This window comes from Schistocerca piceifrons, chromosome X (genome assembly GCF_021461385.2).
Source record: "Schistocerca piceifrons isolate TAMUIC-IGC-003096 chromosome X, iqSchPice1.1, whole genome shotgun sequence".
In the NCBI taxonomy this organism is placed as follows: Eukaryota; Metazoa; Arthropoda; class Insecta; order Orthoptera; family Acrididae; genus Schistocerca; species Schistocerca piceifrons.
In genome coordinates this window covers 259,572,159-259,587,671 of record NC_060149.1, presented here as the reverse complement: position 1 = coordinate 259,587,671, position 15,513 = coordinate 259,572,159, and the positions used below count along the sequence as shown (strand labels likewise).

Sequence of the window (15,513 nt, the reverse complement as noted above, 5' to 3'; positions counted from 1 at the left end):
ATGTTCAAGCTGTAAAGTGATGTAAAACACTTTAGATATGAACAAGTCTATGTTCTTATTAAAAATAGGAGATCTTACTTTTGGGATTACCTTCGTAGAACCAGTGCAGTATGCGTATGTAAGAGGTCATATCGCAGAATGTTATGTCGACCATCGGCATCAGGATATTTACGCTGCTGGTCATTTGCATAGCGGCGTCGGCCAGGGCGGCACAATACCTCGCTGCGGACATACGGAACGTTTTTGGCGGACTACAAGTGTCGGCTTGCAGGTAGTTTCCAGGTATACTGTGCGCAAAAGTGATTTTTTTATGGTCGCGTAATTCCACTGGGCGCAGCCACGTAGACGACAAGTTAAATACTGCAAGTTCCCTTATATCCTGTTCCTCTTCCGCAGAAACGTGGTACAGCGGTTAAGCACTGAACCCTACGCTCAAAATAAATTTCGTTTATTTTTTTCGCCAGTCAACGTAATTTAGCGTCTGTTGTTTTTCCAAGTAACCCCGTTCTACTTTTTCCAAAACTGTTTCACTGGGGTAGATCGTACTACGATCATCCTTAAATTCGTCACAGGGAAGTCAAAATGGCAGATATCAAAATAAGTGACCGCGGGATTGAAAACCAACTAAAATCGCTCAACAGAGAAAGATGACTGGATCTGATGGGATACCTATACGATTCCATATAGTACGAGGGTGAAGTTTTGCCTCTTGTATCAGCATTGCACTGTACGTCTCCGGAGGAAAGAAGCGCTCCCAGTGATTGGAAAAAAGCGCAGGTCATTCCAGTTTTCAAGAAGAGTCGTCGAACAGACGTACATAACTGTACGCCTATATCACTGACGTCAGATGAGTGTTGCAGAATTTTTGGAACACGTTTTATGCTCCCCTGTTATGACACTGCTGAAGATTGAAAATCTCATGGTATATTGATAATTTTTACTTATGGACCGTCAGACAGCATCTGAATAAAACACAATTTTAGTGCCATACGCGTTTCGCCTTTATTTTCCGCAAGGCATCATCAGTGGCAGGTTGCGTGGACAATTTCTTACATCTTACGCTCCTGTTGCATTTTTGATGTTGTTCTTCTTCTTATGAATGCCACTTTGCGGTTTTTTCCCACATTCCACAGCACTATGAACTGAACGCTTGTTTCAATGTAATGTTTTGGTTTCTGTTTGAACATTACATTGAACAGAAGCCAAAACATTATATTGAAACAAGCGTTCAGTTCATAGTACTGTGGAATGTGAAAAAAAACGCAAATTGGCATCCATAAGAAGAAGAACAACACCAAAAATGCAACAGGAGCGTAAGATGTAAGAAATTGTCCACGCAACCTGTCACTGATGATGCCTTGCAGAAAATAAAGGCAAAACGCGTATGGAACTAAAATTGTGTTTTATTCAGATGCTGTCAGACAGTCCATAAGTAAAAATTATCAGTATACCGTAATATTACACGCAACTGAGAAAGACAGAACTACAAAAGTTGAAGACTGAAAATCTCCTCTGTAGGAACGAACATGTATGCGGCAGACAACGATCGTTTGACACCCAGCTCGTCCACGAGACATAGAAACCAGTAGGTACCGGCGCCTAGTTATTCCATGTTCCTTGACTGCCAGAAGGCGTTCGATACATTTCTGCACTGTCGCCTACTGAATAAAATACTAGCGCACGGAATATCAAACCAACGTTGTGCTTTTATTTAAGAATAACAAGCAAACAGAACACAACATGTTATTCTTAACAGAGAAAAATCTTCAGACTTAAAAATAAGTGTGCCCCAGGGGAATGTTACAGAACCATTACTTTTCAAAATATACCTAAACGCTCCAGTGGATAACATCGGAAGCTCAGTGAGGCTTTTCGCGAGTATAGCTGAGAAGTCGCAACGCTAGCATATTGTACCGAAATACACAAGACCTGAAGACAATCGACGCTTGGTGTACGGACTGGCAGTTGAGCCTCGAAATAAACAAATGTAACGTATTGCGCATAAACAGGCAAAAACACCCATTGTCATATGATCACACGATGACAGAACAATCACGGAAAGCATGACCTCAATTACAGATCTGGTAATATGCGTACGGAGCGATTTAAAGTGGCACGACTACATGAAACTAAACTCAGGTAAGGCAAATGCCAGACTGACACTCAATGCATGAATTCCCAAGAAGAATCCATCCAAGAAGAAGGTAGTTTACAAACCTATCATTCGATATATTCTTTAATATTGCTCGTCAGCCTGGGATCTGCACGTGATGAGATTGGTAGTGGAAACGGGGATGATCCAAAGAAGAACAGCGCGTTCCGCCACAGATTCATTTAGGAAGCGCGAAAGTATCATGGAGATTCTCATCCAACGCCAGTGGCAGACACTGCAAGAGAGGCGTTGTGCATCACAGTTTGGTTTCCTGGTAAAATTATGAGAGCGTATGTTCCTGGAAGAATCAATCGATGTGTTGTTTACCCATACGTTTATCTCGCGAAAAGACAATGACGGTAAAACTAGAGAGATTCGAGGTCACATAGAGGCTTATCAACTATCTTTCTTCCCGCGGACCATTCACGACTGGAACAGGGGAGGGTGAGGGGAGGAAAGTGGTACGAAAGTACCCTCTGCCACACACCGTACGATGGATTGTCTAGTATAGATGTAGATGATCTCTCACGCCCTTTTTCTCATAAATACAAGATATTATTGAAAATCAACCGCGAATAATTTTGCCGCATTGAATGTTAAGCTCTAACTAAAACGGAACGAAACAAGTAAACCTGCTTACAGGTCTTATCTAGCGCTTCTTTACGTTTTAATTATAACATATACCGCTAATTTTGACGCTGTTCACTGTCTACCGAAATGATTAATTATTCTCTTCCCAGAATTTCTGTCGTTCACAGAAACCTTTCTTCTTTAACAGGTTGATCTGCTGTCAACAAACTCATTAATTTGGTTTAATTACCTTCTAAATGAAATACCGAGTTCAGAGTGAATGCTCGACAGTAATTAATGTAATACAGAGTACATCATTAGACTAATATTACCCAATACCTCAATAATAAAGTGCCTTGACGAAGGACAAACAGGATCTGAGCAGTTTAACGTTATTTTGCAAGAAGTAAAGCCTGTCCCGTTCTCGTAAATACTTTGGCGATGGTGGGTAAGAAATTTCGGATTCAGCGGAGCCCTTTTTGTCACACTGGATGCAAAAATAAAGCAACCTATGTCTTACGCACGGTAGATTTATTATAAAAGATTTTACCCTTGGTAAATCACTGATATTCTTCAAGACCTATGATATCAGCAGGTAAATAAGAGCATGAAAGGCGCTAGAAATGCAGATTGAAGTGCCTGTAAATCACCAACGCAGTATCTAACACATTTTTTCTTATGAATTACATAAAAATAATTTTCTGCAAATCTCAACAAATGACGAAAATTTGACTCAGTATATTACAAATGCAGTTATATTATTATCATTACATCGACCAACAAAGGCGCCGTTTTTCGTAAGAAATAAGTTTTTGTTACCCCCATACATTTGGCTCTAAAGCGTAACCTTCTCAGTTAACTCGCTTGTAAGACAATACGTCACCATATATGCTCATCTAATCAAGAGGAAAGAGTAAATTTACTTCTACTGCTCTCCACTGCATCATCGAACGATAATTTATCAATGTTAGCTAATTTTATAGTGTAGAATATTTTTAAAAAGTAATAAAACAAACGACACGGAAAAACTGGAGGATAAATGTTGACTGTTCTTTTATGCAATTAATTGTGTTTTAGAAAATGTTAATCTTTTACAGATTACCTAAAACGTCTTATGCTTTATGTTTGTTTCGCATTATCAATGTATATTGTTTGTTGTAAAGCAATTTCCGCTATCTCGCGTTATCCAATGACTTTAAGCTTCTTTAAAGTTTCTGTAACACCTAGGATATTACAATTTTGTTTTGACATTCTTTAATGAAAATTGTTTATTGGACGTACTTTAATTCTTTGTTAAATGCGCGTTTGATGTATTTATGAATGAATTAGGCTTCCGCCCCACATACGTCCACAGAGATTATATGTTTCAAGATCTGTGTAAGTCATTAAAAAAACCTACCCATAAATTCGAAAATTCAAAGACTGGTTTCCTCGTTTCCTCCCGGGAAGGAACACTGCGTCTCAGTAGACACTGATATCGACTGGATCCAGGAATACGAATTCTTATTTCAACAATGCTGACATGGTATAGTTCCAGAAGAACTGACCGATTGTCTCAGCAATCCATAAGATAGAACACCCAAAGATGAAACTCAACCATTTCAAACTATTATACACTGAATCGTCAAAGAAACTGGTATATTCATGCGTATTCGAATACAGAGATACTTTTAACTCGAGGACTGAACCACTGCATATGCGGCCAAAGATACACAAGGCGCCAGAGACGTTGATAGGCGACAAAGAGGTGTAACATACGCATGGAAATTGAATCTATGGCTACGCAGTCGATCCACACGGTGATATCGATGTGCCACGGAGAGCTTTACCGTCGCGACGTCTTTGTGATTTAATTTCAGAAATTGCCGGATTCCATACAAGCTTAAGCCGCTATCTCTATTAATTAAATTCGTCGCCAACCGACACGGCATCTCAATAATATAAAAAAACCTAAAGAGCACAATAACCTCGCTCTCGAGTGTCTTTGGCGAACATTTAAAACCATCTCCTCCCCGAAGAGGTACTTGAAGTGCCTCTTCATGTTTTCGCGGGGTAAAGACAGTGCCATAAGATTTCGGGCGTGCAGCCGCATAAATTCAGTTTCTTCTTCTAATACGTTGGCTGAATACCGTCCAGCCATCTTCAGAGTGAGCCGAGGTGACTAACGCTCCAGCACTTGCTCCGTCCTTCAACTCGAGGACTGAACCACTGCATGTGCGGCCAAAGATACACAAGGCGCCAGAGACGTTGATAGGCGGCAAAGAGGTTTAACATACGCATGGAAATTAAATCTATGGCTGCGCAGTCGATCCACACAGTGATATTGATGTGTCACGGAGAGCTGAACCGTCGGGACGTCTTTGTGATTTAATTACAGGAATTGCCGGATTCCATCCAAGCTGAAGCCGCTCTCTGTATTAATTAAATTCGTCGCCAACGGACACGGCATCTTAATAAAAAACGTAAAGAACTCAGTAACCCCGCTCCTCGAGTTAAAAGGATAGAGCAAGTGGAGTTAAAAGGACGGAGCAAGTGCTGCAACGTTACTCACCTCGGCTTACTCTGAAGATGGCTGGATGGTATTCAGCCGAAATATTAGAAGAATAAACTGAATTTATGCGGCTGCACGCCCGAAATTTTATGGAACAGTCTTTACGCCGCGAAAACATGAAGATGCACAACAAGTGAGTTTGAACGTGGTGTTATAGTCGGCGCATGAGCGATGAAGTGGGGATTTTCCCTTACGACCGTTTCACGAGAGTACCGTGAATATCAGGAATCCGGTAAAACATCAGATCTTCGACATTGCTGCGGCCGGAAAAAGATCTGCAAGAACGGGACCAACGTCGACTGAAGAGACTCGTTCATTGTGACAAAAGTGCAACCCTTCCTGAAATTGCTGCCGAAAACATGTCGCCTGGTCGTATGAGCCTCGTTTCAAATTGTATCGAGCGGATAGACGTGTACGGGTATGGAGACAACCTCATGAATCCATGAACCCTGCATGTTCAAGCTGGTGGAGGCTCTGTAATGGTGTGGGGCATGTGCAGTTGGAGTGATATGGGATCCCTGATACGACTAGATACATTGACCATATCTGGGATACTTTGCAGCGTGCTGTTCAGAAGAGATCTCCCCCCCCCCCCTCCCCCTTCGTATTCTTACGGATTCATGGACAATCCTGCAGGATTCATGGTGTCAGTTCCCGCCATCACTACTTCAGACTTTATTCGAGTCCATGCCATATCCTGTTGCGTCACTTCTGTGTGCTCACGGGGACCCTACACGATATTAGGCAGGTGTACCAGTGTCTTTGGCTCTTCAGTGTATTTGCGTTGTTTGTAAGTCAGGTCACACTCAAAGCATCGTATAGTCTTTTCCCTTCCACGACGAGAGTGGTGGCGCATTGGATACGACATTGTACTCGTATTCTGAAGTAGGGCTAAAATCCTTGATCAGTCATCCTGATTGAGTTTTTCCACGGGGTTAACTGCCTCAGGTTCCTTGGAAAAAAATGCGTCCGATTTCCCAGCTTGTGCTTCGTCCCTAATAACCTCGACGCCGACGATGCGTTAAAATAACATTTATTTTTCCGTTTCTAGTGTCCTTATCGGGAGAATCACATCACTGACCTACTTATGGATTTTGAACAACTGGTTTAGTTACGAGTAACGGAACTGCTTGTAGGTGAGAGGAAAAAGGTTTCTAGACAACGTAGTCTAAGATGCAGTAAAATGAAAACGAGACAGGTTGGAAAAAGTAAGTAAACTGGTTACTGTTTAAAACGTAATCACTATAACTGTTACTACATTTATCGCACTATGAGACAATACCTTCATGGAAACTTGTTTGCAGTTTCCTACAGAACCATTGTTGTACCCAGGCGTGCACCTCTTCGTCCGAAGCAAATCGACGACCACGAATGTCTTTCGTCAGGGCTCCAAAATTTTGGAAATCGGATGGGTAGAGATTGAGCTTGTGCGGGGGAATGTAAGGGCTTCCCAGCGAAACTTCTGCCCGCCCACATATTGCCAGGGTTTCATCCAATACGCTGCGGAAGTTTCGCTGATAAGCCCTTAACATCCCCCATGCAGTACCGATTTCTCTCCACGAGATTTCTATATTTTTGGAATTCTGAAGAAACACTTTTGTGGCCGTCGACTTGCTTCGGACGAAGAAGAAGTGCACTTCAGGGTACAATCATGGTTCCGTATGTACTCACAAACACGTTTCCGTGAAGGTATTGTCTCACAGGGGATAAATGTATTAACTGTTAAGGCGATTACTTTTGAAATAATTTGTGGTTTACTTACCTTTTCCCTATATGTCTCGTTTTCATTTGACTGCATCGTATACTTTTACGAAAGAACTTGATCGACAGGTTCACGACTCAGTAATTGGTCAGACATAAAACGGATGAACATACCCAAAGGTTTGAGGCATTAAACTAATGACTCTGAATTTTTTGTGAAAAGTTGCAGAAAAGAATGTCGAGTATAAATCAATATCGCTGAGAAAAGTGCAATATTCTACATACTCATCTTTAGTATTTCTCTATTCCGACAGAGTACGGACCCTACCAATTAACGAACTCCCTGGAACCTGTCAGCTGGTTCCAGTAGTTGTGCTAGTCCTAGGGACCACTTTAGTGATGCTGATTCCTCTCGACTCGATAACTATAACCGTAGAGTCCCATCTGCCAATCATGCCAACCAGCTTAAAGCATAAGTTCTTACTGCATGGTGAGCGCTGGCTGTATATCCGTTGTATGATTAGCCAAGTATTATATTATTTCTAAAACAATGTTCATTTTGGTACGCGATCTTGAACCATGTCTGACCTGAGTGGCGCTGGATGTGTTTCTCAGGTATCTTTTTTAAGAATTAGGAATGTTCAGTAGCTTTGTGGGTGATCTTATTCTATACGATTTTAATCGACGATGTATCCGCCCTTCTGTGAGACTATGGAAGGACTATTATGTGCTACACAGCGAGAAGGAAGTACTACGAAATACGAGGTAACAGGCGATAACCGGTCATTAGGATTTAGATATTCCTTTGGTTTCCTTGTTCGCTGTTCGTTGGGAAGACCATGGCTTCCCTTCCTACATTCTATTTCTAACAGACACCCGTATCTACTTATCTCGTTGTTGTCGAACGTCATTCTGATACATTAAACGTATTCGTAATTGCGAATCATCAGCTGTAGAATGGAATGACGTAAGTGAAAATTTGTGTCTAGTCGGGACTCGAACCCGGATTTCCCACTTATCGCCAGCGGTTGCCTTACCATTTGGCTATCTGTCACAACTCACGGCCAGACCCAAACTTTCATACGTCGTCAAGAGACATTTTACTTGAACGTCGCTTGCCCGGTGTCAGTGGATAAATACGATATTGCAGGGCCTGTGTTATTTCGATTTACGATGCAAAGTTCCTTTGGACATGCATGCATGTCCAAAGGAATAGGCACTGCGGCGACTACAGTCGTTATGAAATACACCAAATGTATTCGCAATTGCGAATATGGACAACCATCAGCTGCGAATGCCTTTAATGTATTTTATAACGGCTGCAGTCGTCGCAATACCTGTTACTGCGGACATGCATGCAACTTTGCATCGTAAATCAGAATAACACAGGCATCGCAGTGTCGTAGTTATTCTAATAAGATAAGGAAGAAGGAAGGACGGTTGGAGTACAGCGGTCTTGGAATGTATTGACTAAAAAATGGCTCTGAGCACTATGGAACTTAACATCTGAGGTCATCAGTCCCCTAGAACTTAGAACTACTTAAACCTAACTAACCTAAGGACATCACACACATCCATGCCCGAGGCAGGATTCGAACCTGCGACCGAAGCAGCCTCGTGGTTCCCGATATTGACTAAATTTTATGGCTTTGCCCTCTGCAGCTTACCATATATGTCGAGGAACATCTGCTGTTTGTTATAGGTTAAACTGACAACGATGCTGGAATCACACCCAGAGTTCGTATATCTCATTCGTTCAGCATCACGTTCTAAAACGTGCTCAATAACAAAGCGGATATCATTGAAACCGAGTGATAATTTGTAAGGTAACTGCAACGCAATTCGCACACTACAGATGTAAACTTTGTTGTTTCAGGATCATATCTAGCATCCTTTTTGGGGTGCTATGCTGCACGAAAACGTCGACATTGGTTATCACGCGGCTGGTACAAAGTCTGATAATTTTCGTCAGCATCCATTACCTTAGGAAAGTTCGAACCTCCAGATTTAAAACTTTGCTTCACCAAACTAACGTAATACACTCCTGGAAATTGAAATAAGAACACCGTGAATTCATTGTCCCAGGAAGGGGAAACTTTATTGACACATTCCTGGGGTCAGATACATCACATGATCACACTGACAGAACCACAGGCACATAGACACAGGCAACAAAGCATGCACAATGTCGGCACTAGTACAGTGTATATCCACCTTTCGCAGCAATGCAGGCTGCTATTCTCCCATGGAGACGATCGTAGAGATGCTGGATGTAGTCCTGTGGAACGGCTTGCCATGCCATTTCCACCTGGCGCCTCAGTTGGACCAGCGTTCGTGCTGGACGTGCAGACCGCGTGAGACGACGCTTCATCCAGTCCCAAACATGCTCAATGGCGGACAGATCCGGAGATCTTGCTGGCCAGGATAGTTGACTTACACCTTCTAGAGCACGTTGGGTGGCACGGGATACATGCGGACGTGCATTGTCCTGTTGGAACAGCAAGTTCCCTTGCCGGTCTAGGAATGGTAGAACGATGGGTTCGATGACGGTTTGGATGTACCGTGCACTATTCAGTGTCCCCTCGACGATCACCAGTGGTGTACGGCCAGTGTAGGAGATCGCTCCCCACACCATGATGCCGGGTGTTGGCCCTGTGTGCCTCGGTCGTATGCAGTCCTGATTGTGGCGCTCACCTGCACGGCGCCAAACACGCATACGACCATCATTGGCACCAAGGCAGAAGCGACTCTCATCGCTGAAGACGACACGTCTCCATTCGTCCCTCCATTCACGCCTGTCGCGACACCACTGGAGGCGGGCTGCACGATGTTGGGGCGTGAGCGGAAGACGGCCTAACGGTGTGCGGGACCGTAGCCCAGCTTCATGGAGACGGTTGCGAATGGTCCTCGCCGATACCCCAGGAGCAACAGTGTCCCTAATTTGCTGGGAAGTGGCGGTGCGGTCCCCTACGGCACTGCGTAGGATCCTACGGTCTTGGCGTGCATCCGTGCGTCGCTGCGATCCGGTCCCAGGTCGACGGGCACGTGCACCTTCCGCCGACCACTGGCGACAACATCGATGTACTGTGGAGACCTCACGCCCCACGTGTTGAGCAATTCGGCGGTACGTCCACCCGGCCTCCCGCATGCCCACTATACGCCCTCGCTCAAAGTCCGTCAACTGCACATACGGTTCACGTCCACGCTGTCGCGGCATGCTACCAGTGTTAAAGACTGCGATGGAGCTCCGTATGCCACGGCAAACTGGCTGACACTGACGGCGGCGGTGCACAAATGCTGCGCAGCTAGCGCCATTCGACGGCCAACACCGCGGTTCCTGGTGTGTCCGCTGTGCCGTGCGTGTGATCATTGCTTGTACAGCCCTCTCGCAGCGTCCGGAGAAAGTATGGTGGGTCTGACACACCGGTGTCAATGTGTTCTTTTTTCCATTTCCAGGAGTGTATATTCCAACAAGACAATTCACAACCATATATTTTAGCATCATTCGTGCATATCATGAGAAAATGTGTATTTCTAGACTTGTCTTTCGCCCGACCGTGTCACCATTTTAGTTTATAACTTTCTTTTAACAGTTTTTGATTTAGTTATAATTAGAAACAAATAGCTACAGGAAGAGAAACTGATACCTGATTACTTCTTACCTATTGGTATCCAGATTGTGTTTCTCTGGCAATCGGTGCTGAATAATCTTTCATCGGCTCTTTATTTGTTGCAGGAAACTTGGCCTGGACTTGGTGCCTCGTATGGGAGTGCATATGGTGGATCCTGATACCGTCAGCATAGTGGAGCTGTACAATGTCGTGAGTCTTACAGTTGTCACTCGTTATAATTTATCACATATCTAAATGTAGTCACAGTTTATAAGGGCTATACAAAATCATATGATCACCATAATATAACATGTACGAGGGACATGCAATAAGTAGTGCAATACATTTTTTCTTGGTCATTTTCAATTGAAAAATGCGGATTTTTTTGTGAGATGCCATGGAATATTCTCGCTTCAGCTCCTATAGTTCCATGAAGTTCCGAAAGGTGGCGGCGCTTTACGTAGCCTTCCAGATGGCGTCTGTAACGATGGTGCATTCCAAGCAGAGAGTCGTCATTGAGTTTCTTTGACGGAAAACCAGAGCATCACAGATCTTCATAGGTGTTTGCAGAATGCCTACGGTGACCTGGCTGTGAACAAACACAGGGTGAGTCGGACAGGCCGCGCAAACCTGTCCGATTTCCGGCATGCCGGCCACCCGCACACAACTTCACCTCCTGCAATGTAGGAACGTGCGGACACTCTCATTCGAGGTGATCGCCGGATGACAATCAAGCACCTCGCTGCACAAGTGGACGTCTCTGTTGGCAGTGCTGACACACTCATCCACCAGTTGGGATACTCAAACATATGTGCCGTCTGGGTTTCTCGCCGTGTAGCAAAAGACAAGGAAGAGCAACGCAGGACCGTCTGTGCGGAATTGCTTGCGTGTTACGAGACTGATCGTGACCATTTTTTGTCGAACATCGTCACAGACGATGAAACATGGATTCATCATTCGAACCGGAAGCCAAACGGCAGTACATGGGCTGGCGCCACACCACCTCTCCTCGGAAGAAAAAGTTCAGAGCCGCACGCTCAGCCGGTAGAGTCATAGCGGCGGTCTTCTGGGACTGTGAAGGGTTGTTCTGTTTGGTGTCCTCCTTCACGTCGCAACGATGCCGCAAAAATGCAAACGAACTTCTCCTTCTTCTTGACAACGCATGGTCTCATACAAGTCTGTGCACCCGAGAGGAGCTCACAAAACTTCATTGGGCTGTTCTTCCTCTTCCACCCTACAGTCCAGATATCGCACCTTTCGACCTCCATTTGTTTTGCCCAATGAAGGATGCACTCCACGGGAAGCAGTACGTGGATGATGGGGAGGTTATTGGTGCAGCAAGACGTCGGCTCCGATGTCGACCAATGGAGTGGTACCATGCGAGCATACAGGCCCTCGCAGTAAGGTGGTATAATGCCGTCGCATTCAACGGAGATTTTGTTGAAGAATGTGGTTTTGTAGCCAAAAGAGAGGGAAATAACATGGTGTATTCGAATCCCGAATGAAACAAACCAGCTTTCAGATGCAAAATGTATTGAATTACTGACGGAACACGTCTCGTAATTGCCAGAGCTCGGTTTCTGACGTACCTATAACGCAATGACGTATTTAGTTTCCACTTATACAACATACATATTGAAGCATCTTAAACGCCAGTGGTTGCTGTGTACTTCTATTGTTACCAACGTTGGAAAAATTGTTGGTGTCCACTTACTTGGTGCAGTCGCGAGTACAGTCACCAGTCTATGAGAGCACTCCTCAGTTTCCCACCTCTTTCTCCAGATTTAGAAAGTTTAGCTCAGCTTATTGCTCTTAAGTCGTTACTACCTCCAGATTTTATTCTTTATAGTAGTTATTAAATTCAGTTTTTTTAATCAGTTCGGGTAACATGGACAAATGGTCGTCGATTAATTGTCAAATATTTTAAGAAAATCAACTTTTACGTTAACACTCGGAATGTTGTAGCTGTGATATTCGAAAGCGAGGGAGCGTACAAAACGTCAGATTATACAGAAAGTATGCAGTACTGTGTTGCGAGAGTATCATATGCAAATGCATTTGGCTATTGCTCATTTACAAGGGTAATCCTAAAAGTAAGGTCTCCTATTTTATTTATAGGTACATAGACCTGTTTATTTCTACAATGGTTTACATCAGTTCACAGCTTGAACATTTAGCTATTTTTCGACATAATCACCATTTCTGTAGATGCATTTTTGTAGACTCTGTGGCAGTTTTTGTGTGTCCATGTCATACCAGCTCGCCGCCATGCTGTTCAGAATGTTATGAACCTTTTCTTTCACCTCGTCGTCGGAGCTGAATCACTGGGACCACAATTAACGCTGACAGGTACTATGAGACCATGAAAGAACTCAAACGGGCAATTCAGAACCGGAGAAGAGGAACGTTGAGCAAGAGCGTACACATGCTCCATGACAAAGCTCGCAAACCGTTGCTCTCCTACAACAGTTTCAGTGGAACATAATCACCCACCCACCCTATAGTCCTGACTTGTCGCCCAGTGACTTTCACCTGTTCCCTAGCTTAAAAGAACATTTAGCCGGAAAGCGATTCAGCTCAGACGACGAGGTGAAAGAAGTGGTTCATAACTTTATGAACAGCATGGTGGCGAGCTGGTATGACATGGGCATACAAAAACCGCCACAGCGTCTACAAAACTACATCGACAGGAATGGTGATTACGTTGAAAAATAGCTAAATGTTCAAGCTGTAAACTGATGTAAACCATTGTAGAAATAAACAAGTCTATGTACTTATAAAAAAATAGGAGACCTTACTTTTGGGATTACCCTCGTATATCTTTATTAAATGTGGAAGTGTCATGTACTTCGTATCAGCCAACAGCTATATAAAGAGCAGAACTGACTCCTAGAAAAGTGATTGAAATGGTGCAATGGAAAAGAAATAACAAGATTTGACGAGTTAGGTACTTCTAGCACCGTGCCAGTTATAAAGTAGCTATAAGGCTATTCCATTATTGGAGCGCCGCGCGGGATTAGTCGAGCGGTCTAGGGCGCTGCAGTCATGGACTGTGCGGCTGGTCCCGGCGGAGGTTCGAGTCCTCCCTCGGGCATGGGCGTGTGTTTTTGTTCTTAGGATAATTTAGGTTAAGTAATGTGTAAGCTTAGGGACTGATGACCTTAGCAGTTAAGTCCCATAAGATTTCACACACATTCGAACATTATTGGAGCAAGCAGTTTTGCAGACACTTAATTTGGGGGGAAGGGTTGGCCGCGCGGTTCTAGGCGCTACAGTCTGCGACCACTACGGTCGCAGGTTCGAATCCTGCCTCGGGCATGGATGTGTGTGATGTCCTTAGGTTAGTTAGGTTTAAGTAGTTCTAAGTTCTAGGGGACTGATGACCTCAGCAGTTCAGTCCCATAGTACTCAGAGTCATTTGAACCATGGGACATGAGAACTTGTTAAAAGTTATAATATTTTATATCTGTTTACACTACAATAAAAGCGTGACGTGCTGGCTATGGAATTGTAGCACTACAAATGCAGTGGTTCAGTATTCACGTGCTGCTTGTTCTATGAAATTTATCTGTCACCTGGTATAACATCCACGCCAGCAGTTCGGATAGCAAGCTTCGAATATATGACTGCTTATCTTAAATAAGAAGTAAGCACAGTCATGTATGACAACCGAATCAGATTTCAGCAAGGTGAATATCCAGAAATGTTACGAGCCAAACTTTGGCTCCAGAAAGAAAGCTTCACTTTGCAGTGAGTGTGCACTGAAATGAGAGTTTCCGTTGGAATGAAATGGTGTGCGGGACGAAACGAAGCAATATAAGTCTCGCTCAACTAAGCAGAATTTCTCGCTGAACAAGCACAGCTACAGCTGCTACATAACGGCTGGCAATGCATCGAGCACTTTCTTTTTCAGTGGTCGAGGAACTGGTCACACAGCTTAGAGCATGCATAATGTTGGAAGGGAATTCAGATGAACTACGACGTCCTTACATCAGCTTATTCAGTTGTGAATTAGGAACATAGTCGTACATTCTATAGTAAGTTGATTCCTTCGATTGGTGTGATATCCTCCTCTGTCTCGCCCATTAAGCTATTCTGGTTCTACTTTGATTACTAAGCGCAAGATCTGAATACATCGATTTTCCTGAAACCAAGTTAATGTCCATTAAGAATTACTTCAGCTTCACTTTATGTTCTTATGTTCCATTCTTTCTCAAAAGCCGAAACCAGAGAAGGTAGTGATGTTGGACGCTGGGGTCTGGAGTGATGTCGGCGTTCTGACTCATCAAAAAGGTGCTCCATTGGTTTAGGTCTGGATTCTGGGGGAGGGGGGTCGGACTGGAGCAGGCCATTTCAGGAATGATACTGTCTATAAATCATTTTTCACAGACGCTGCTTTAAGACAGGGTGAATTCTCTGGTTGTCTCCGAATTGCTCATCTACTGTACGCAGTATACGATGCTGTAAAATGTATTTATATTTGCCCTCATTTACTGCTTCCTTAAGCGCAATGAAGTACCACACGCTAACCACGTACAACATCCCCATTCCGTAACATCACCTGCTCCGTACTTCAGCCTCGGCACTACACATGACGGCAGGTAGCGTTTTCCAGGCATTCGCCAAAACCAAACCCTTCCGTCAGATTGCAACAGGATAAAGAATAATTCCTAATTCTGAGTCAGTCGTTTCCAGTCATCCACTGTCCATGGCGTCGCTCTTTACACCACGTCAAGCGTCGCATATACTAAAAGTGGGACGATTCAGAGAAGATCAGCATGGCCCGGATGGACAGTCATCGACAAATGTAGAAATAATTTCTGGCATGCCAAAGGAAATTGGGTAGGGATCCTTGCTGTCCGTGTTGTATATTAATGACCTTGTAGGCAATACTAACAGTAACCTCAGACTTTTTGCCATGGTTACGT

At 43.9% G+C, this 15,513-nt stretch overlaps 1 protein-coding gene across 1 annotated transcript in view; it reads left to right on the top strand.

The window, feature by feature from the left end:
* The first annotated feature begins 4,038 nt into the window (after window positions 1-4,038).
* LOC124722295 (dedicator of cytokinesis protein 3-like) overlaps window positions 4,039-15,513 on the top strand; it is a 181,798-nt gene continuing 170,323 nt past the window's right edge. Inside the window, exons 1-4 of the mRNA XM_047247478.1 lie at window positions 4,039-4,099; window positions 7,198-7,502; window positions 8,677-8,795; window positions 10,711-10,795. Coding sequence (XP_047103434.1) covers window positions 4,039-4,099; window positions 7,198-7,502; window positions 8,677-8,795; window positions 10,711-10,795 — 570 coding nt within the window. The remainder of the gene's footprint in view (window positions 4,100-7,197; window positions 7,503-8,676; window positions 8,796-10,710; window positions 10,796-15,513) is intronic.